Source organism: Sinocyclocheilus rhinocerous, unplaced genomic scaffold (genome assembly GCF_001515625.1).
Source record: "Sinocyclocheilus rhinocerous isolate Xijiao unplaced genomic scaffold, SAMN03320098_v1.1 scaffold5, whole genome shotgun sequence".
Classification (NCBI taxonomy): domain Eukaryota; kingdom Metazoa; phylum Chordata; class Actinopteri; order Cypriniformes; family Cyprinidae; genus Sinocyclocheilus; species Sinocyclocheilus rhinocerous.
In genome coordinates this window covers 481,643-488,917 of record NW_015661874.1, presented here as the reverse complement: position 1 = coordinate 488,917, position 7,275 = coordinate 481,643, and the positions used below count along the sequence as shown (strand labels likewise).

Here is a 7,275-nt window from a genome sequence, read left to right as displayed (position 1 = left end):
TATATATATATATATCCCTAACAAATGTTCAGCATTAAAGTTAATAGGTTAAAGTTAATTTCAGAGTAGGTGTAGGTTTGTTTGTTATTTCAGATGTATTAAATTATTCAAAAGTATAAATGCTAATATGACAATACTAATAATCAGACAGCTGTTCAAATTCATATACGAAACACTAAAGATGTGGAGTAACGCGTGCCAGGAAAACACTGTTGCTCGAGTGTTATAATTTACATTCACACATTGTGACGCAATGAGGTCAGAGTGGAGCATGTTTTAAGTGTCTGAGATGAGGCAGTATGGAATGTAACCCTGCATATAACGGATGCCATCTGCTGTCTTACGTTATTCCAGGCATTTCCGATTACACTGATAGTACATAAACATCTTGAATCTCAGGACAAACCATGCAGGCAAAGGCCTTTGTCATTTGTTCTTGGATTAAGTAGACTGAATTGTTTAATATCAGTGATATGTTACTAAACGTAACTTACTTGGTGAGCTGGCCTTTGGTTTTGTTGTTGTCGATTCCATTACAGGTAACAGCCGCAAGCTTCCTGCTTCTGTAGTTCTCATAATGGACATTATTTGTGACGTCCTTGAGGTCCTGCATGTGGGTTCTGACACAAAACAAGTAAATTTTTATACACTGGCTCCACAAAGCCATGCTTAAAGTATGAGTGCCAATACATTAGATATATAAAATATGAAACCAAGTGGCATTTATGTTGACGAAAAATAGCAAAAGCACACTTTTTAAGCAAAGCATTTGACAAAAGTCTCGTTCACTCTCCAAAAGCTATTGCTGTTGTGTTTCCACAGTTAATTCCCACAAGACTTCAGCCAAACTCAAACTCAATGCATTTTGATTTGCGGTGGCTATGTTTGTACCTGATAAGCATATTCCTTAAGAGTGTGAAATCACAGTGGTCTCCATTCTCAACTGTGGAGAAAGAAAAGATTATTAGGTTTTAAACACAACAAGCTATACTTCAAATGCCATTTATAATTGTTAACTGCTGGATAAAGACTTTATACAAATTCCATGACCGTGGGAACAAAGTTTCATTACATATTCACAAATTAACTGATCCTGCACAAACCCATTTATAGTTATTTATTTTTTTAATGTTAGCTGCTCAACCAAAATGATCACAGGTTTGAAATTAAAACTGCAGCTCTAAAAATTATAAATGCATTTCATTGTCAAAGGCTTTCATCCTCTGTTTATTTATTTGTGGATGTGCTCAAATCTTTTCATCTGATCTTTCCTGTCATGGCGGTAATGCTGCACTCCTGCTCATGGTTCCTGCAGAGATAATACTCTGACAGATGGCAAAGCACTCAGGACACACATGGTGCCGGAGGCTTGAACTCCTGCTGTCTCTTCTTGCCTTTTTCTTAATCAGGAGTTTAAATGGACAGCACTTAGCACACGAGAGCTGGAGGCTGCAGCAGGCTGACCTGTTTCTTGAACTGTTGGCACTCTTCGGGTGTCAGGGTATCTGCTTTGGCAATCAGTGGGATGATGTTGACCTTCTCATGCAACCGTTTCATAAACTCGATGTCCAAAGGTTTCAGTCTGGTGGAAAAACATACAACACAACACCATGATAACCATCACACAGTTCTCTCAGTCCCTTTCGCTTTTTAATAGTCTTTGCAAATGCATGAATCACCAAAACTATAACTCATTCTTAATATCAGGGCATGGTCTGAACCTTTGCACAGTTAAAGACCACTCACATTGGCTTTAGAAACGGAATAATATCGTTTTTTAATAGTGCAACTAAATTCGAAATTACAATGATAGAATATCTGATGATCCACATTTTAAGAGAACACTATTATTTAAAAAAAATCTATAAAAAAAAAAAAGCAATCAATCTAATACATTGTTTATTTTAATTCAGAGGAGTTTATTATTATTGTAATTATTTATTGAACTGGTGACTTTTTGAATATTAATATTTGAAATATTGCTGTTTTGAATATCGTTGTTTTATAAAAGAAAAAAAGTCACTAGTGGTCATGTGTTATACTTTTACAGCTAAATTGGTTTCCGTTTTGAATCATAGGCAACAACACCCATATTATTTACTTTGTGCCATGCTTCAGTAATCATCAGGACCGTGTGGACACAAGACTGAATAGAGCGACACATTCCTGCATCTTCACTGCGACTGAGCACAGATCCACTATTGTCTGAGAACAGCTGCTTACAGTAACACAGTCATTCTAATGTTTTCACTGACTAAGAGGAAAATTTTGACTTCAGCTCTGGCTTGTCAATGAAATCCATTATCAGACATCTTAGCAGGAAAAAACTGACAAACATAAAGTGAAAATGAACTGAAGCATGATATACAAAAAAAGGGGGAAAAAAAGGTCTAGGTTTGAATACAACCAACCTATTTTATGCACAAAATTATAGTTAGAAGAATTTTAAAATGTTTTTGAAAGAAGTCTCTTACAAGATTGCATTTATTTGATAAGAAATAGTAAAAACAGTAATATTGTGAAATATTAATATAATTTAAAATAACTGCTTTCTATTTGTATATACTTTAAAATGTAATGCAAAGTTGAATTTTCAGCATCGTTACTCACTACTTTCCTTCGGAAATCATTCTAATATGCTGATTTGCTGAAACATTTCTCATTATTATATAATGTTGAAAACAGCTGTGCTGCTTCATATTTATGTGGAAACTGTGATAATGTTTTTCAGGATTCTTTTGTGAATAGAATGTCAAAAGTACAGCTTTTATTTAAAATACAATGTTTTTTGTAACAATGTAAAATGTCTTTACTGACACTTTTGATCAATTTAATGTATAGTGTACCTTTCCTACCGCAAATTAGAGGGTTTAATTCAAACCACAACACAAAAACTGAACCTCAGAATTGTGTCACTAATGCACTGAAGCTACTTTAATTAGTGGTCAACATATGATTGGTAAGTTTTCTCCTTCTATTAAGACATTATTAAGAATAATAATCAGCCGGAAAGCAGAAGGGCAGGTCTCCGATCACTCACCCATGTCCTGAGGGTGCAATGAAATACAGGTTTTGTAACAATGTAAAATGTCTTTACTGACACTTTTGATCAATTTAATGTATAGTGTACCTTTCCTACCGCAAATTAGAGGGTTTAATTCAAACCACAACACAAAAACTGAACCTCAGAATTGTGTCACTAATGCACTGAAGCTACTTTAATTAGTGGTCAACATATGATTGGTAAGTTTTCTCCTTCTATTAAGACATTATTAAGAATAATAATCAGCCGGAAAGCAGAAGGACAGGTCTCCGATCACTCACCCATGTCCTGAGGGTGCAATGAAATACAGACAGCAGAGCACTCTGCTGTCCGGCATCTGCCGTCTGTTCACACGTGACTCGGAGTTCAGATAATCCTCAAACTTACTGTCGATGTGATCAATGACCGGCTGCCAGCTGGAGCAGAAAACACACGGGAGTTTCAGGTCATGCTTTTGGTTTAAAGCAACGCCACAGTAATGAAAACACAATCACACAGCCATCTAATTATATAAAGCAACCTGGTATTGAACCATGCTGTCAGAATTATATCTGGCACTCCACCAAACACACTAAAATCGTTCTCACCAGTTGCTGTTGTCCACAGCGTCTCCAAATCCTGGAGTGTCCACTATCGTGAGCAGAAGCTGGACACCTCCCTCCTTCATCAACACTTTGGACTGCTCCACCTGTGGATAACAGACCATCTGAATTACTACTTCTACATAGAGGCCCTCAACATATGCCCTAGTAAATACTAAAAAAGACCTCACAAATGGCTGGTGTAAACACTAGTAGCTAATGTCTGCTTGGTCACTTATGTTTACATACCACAGGGTATAAGTGGTGTTGATGCAAAGACAATTATCAAAAAGCTGAAATGTTGTGCAAAGCTCTGGACTCACAGACACTCTAAAGGCTACAAGTACAAACATGCAGGACATAGCATAGCTATTACTGAAGTATTACTTAAGTATGCTTGAGAAGCCAGAAGTATAGTAGCATAGGAACCTAGAAATGTGTGCATGGAGTTATGATCTAAAAACCTTTATAAAACTATATTCAAGAAAAAAAAAAAAAAGAAAGATGTTTGCCACTTTCTGTTCCCAGTGCACAACTGAGAAGGAACAAGCAGCATCTATTGACATTTAGGAAACATAGCTTCACTCTTTATACCTGAACTGTTTTCTTGATTCTATGCGAAGGTCCAGGATATTCTCCAGAGTACAGATTCGTCAGGAACAGAGAGTTTATCAGCGTGGACTTTCCCAACCCTGACTCTCCTGAAAAAAAGGACAGAAAATACAGAGAAACATAAGGTTAAAATGATACCTGAATTCAGAGCAACATAAAAAATAGATTTACTGAAGGAAATAACACTGCTTGCAAGACAAAAAGTTTAAGGTTTGAGTTTTAGTTGAGCTTAGGTTTTTAAGTTTCTTCTGTATACATTACAATTCAAAATGATGGGTTAGGAAGATTTATTTTTAAATTATTTTATTTAGCAAGGATGCCTTACATTAATGCAATTTTAAAAGTTAAAGTCAAAGTAAAGACATTTACAATGTTACAAAATATTTATATTTTAAATAAATGCTGTTCTTTTAAACTTTCTCTTCACCGAATCCTGAAAAAACTATCACCGTTTTAATAAAAAATATTAAGGAGTAGTTTTCAACATTGATAACAATAAGAAAATTCAAATAAATGCAACCTTGATGATCATAAGAGACTTCTTTCAAAAACTCTTTTTTTTTTTTACAGTACTATATAAAATCAGTAGACATGACAATCAGGACTAGAAGACTAGAGAATATTTCATTACCAACATAATGAAGTAAAGACAAATATGAAATACTGGACTCTCAAGATGCATTTTCCAAAGTTAAATAGTGCTTGACAGATATGGGCTTTGAACCAGCGGATGCAGACACAATATCTAGAAAGCAGGGTGATTTATTACTATTTATTGACAAAATTGTTTATTATTTGACAAAATATTTACTCACGATTTGTAAAAATAATTTTGGTAGATTTTAAAAGAACAAAAGAGGGGAAAATGTAGCACTTAATCTCAAAATTGCAATTTAATGGCTGATTTATGCACTCCTCTAGCATTACATTTAAAATCTTAAAAATGTGACATTCATGGCATGAGACAGTGGCCAAAAACATCCATCTGATGCATGAGTAAATAGACAAACAATTAAAATAATAGTGCAGATGGAATGCAAGGACATGCCCTGTGTGAACCTCCTCTAAATGTATTACGCCAATGCTGGAGGGAACGGCATTTTTTGCATCCAATCTAAATGATTGTCTAAGAACCTCATGGGAGAACAGTGGAAATAACCTCAAGCAGCTTTTTGGCAGTTCTTTAGTAAATATGTTAATGGACAAGATGTGACTAAGTGAACTTCATTCTAAATACTTACTGCTAATTGTTTTGGAAATTCAAACATGACCGACTCAATACCTCTCCATCGGTGTGATGATGCTTCATTATTATGTATTTAGCATTAGTGTGAATACAGAGAAACTAACTAAGAGAGCGCAGCATTCATCTGTGCGGTCTCACGCAGTGAGGTCAGCACATTAACTAGAGTAAATTGCTTCTGGCAGGGCAAGTGGCTGGCACCATTACAGACTTGGCTGTTTTCCATACCCAAACACTAATGCAAGAACAACTGGGTAAAGTCCACCCGCACAGTCCAGCTAATTTGTTTAAAAAATCAGCAAGAGAAAGCACTATAAAACTTAATTAATGATTCATGATTCATTAATAATAAGTTAAATATTGGGATATTATGTGATGAATAAGTTTAAACCATCTACCAAGTCTAACCAAAGACAGTATTTTGCAACTATACAGACCACAAATAATGTCTTGAACATGCCTTTCACTTGAGACCGAAAAATAACTCAAGCACGCACAACCACGAGTCCTCAGGTCAGATTCATAAATGCAGTGGATGTCGGGTACAAAACCGCAGCTCACACGCAAAGCCAAAGCAAACACCGCTCCGTAAGCTTTCACAGCAAATTCTAGCAAAAACAGGGCAGATCCCATATCACCGCAAACTTGATTAAGCGTAAAAGAATCAAATTCAGAACTATGCTTTGTAAAATGTCAGCCATTTAGGTGTTCTTCACTGAAGTCTTCGCATTTTTCAAGATGAACAGGATGTGAAATCACTGCTATTCAACCCCTGCTTCCTGTGTGTTATCCAAACAGTGTTTAGACCAAATGTCAAGAATGTAGTCTCAAACTGGCAAACATTCAAAACTAGACCGGAAGCTTCTCAAGCGGTCATAATGACTGCAGCACACACTGAATCCATCACAAGCAATGTGTCACTAAATTAGTTACACGTTGAGTGTAGTTTGGTATTTGCAAACTGCATACCGAAGGTTATAAAGCAGATCAAAATCAATACATTCAAAGAATGTGTTTCCTTACCCACAACCATCAGGGTGAACTCAAAGCCCCGCTTCACAGACTTTCTGTACACTTGGTTGGGGAGGCTTGCAAAGCCCACGTATCCCTCCAGACTCTTCTGCTGCTGAAAACAGATTGAAAAACACTTTTTTGATCAGAGAAGTTGGCTGGTATATGCTCACAGAGAATAACACACACAATTGTACTCTCAAATAAGCAAATAGGTGATAATGTGCTATTCTCCCTGTATTAGTCATACTTACTGCTGTGTATTTGAATCCCAGAAATGCATGGTATTGGTTAAGGGTGATGGGGAGCAAAATGAAGATGTCAGAAGAGATGTTTGGCATGTCCAAAGTTCAGCATACAACAGCATTTTTAGACAAAGAGGGAGAGGGAAAAAAAGCACAAAAATTTATGACATATACACAGGCTCCAAATGCTTGAAATTGCTTTGGAAAGTAAAAAAAAAAAAAAAACTGATAGAGTGAAAGTCAGAGGCTCAATGAAGCAAGTGACTCAAACATATACAAACATCTACTGAATAAAGTTTATCTAGGACTGCAGTCTTCAAACCAGGGTTCGCAAGGGAGTTTTCAGGGGGTCAAGTGGGAAAAAAAAAGTATAAATAAATAAATAATAAAATTAAAACGTAATTCATTTAAATAAATTAAAATAAATAATTTCGCTAAAATAAATTAAACAAAGATTTAAATAAATATTTCTTTCAACAGTACAGTAGTACAAGTAGAAAAAACGTAACACAAACTATAACAGAACAAAGTTGAAACTAA

The 7,275-nt window shown here is 35.6% G+C and overlaps 1 protein-coding gene across 1 annotated transcript in view; it reads right to left on the bottom strand.

The window, feature by feature from the left end:
• The window catches only part of LOC107726640 (septin-7-like), a 13,140-nt gene extending 6,294 nt beyond the window's left edge, over positions 1–6,846 (bottom strand). Inside the window, exons 1-8 of the mRNA XM_016536303.1 lie at positions 6,745–6,846; positions 6,503–6,605; positions 4,219–4,325; positions 3,631–3,731; positions 3,325–3,459; positions 1,434–1,582; positions 892–943; positions 495–620 (exon numbers count right to left, since the gene is read on the bottom strand). Coding sequence (XP_016391789.1) covers positions 495–620; positions 892–943; positions 1,434–1,582; positions 3,325–3,459; positions 3,631–3,731; positions 4,219–4,325; positions 6,503–6,605; positions 6,745–6,831 — 860 coding nt within the window. The 5' untranslated portion in view covers positions 6,832–6,846. The remainder of the gene's footprint in view (positions 1–494; positions 621–891; positions 944–1,433; positions 1,583–3,324; positions 3,460–3,630; positions 3,732–4,218; positions 4,326–6,502; positions 6,606–6,744) is intronic.
• Positions 6,847–7,275: the final 429 nt, after the last annotated feature.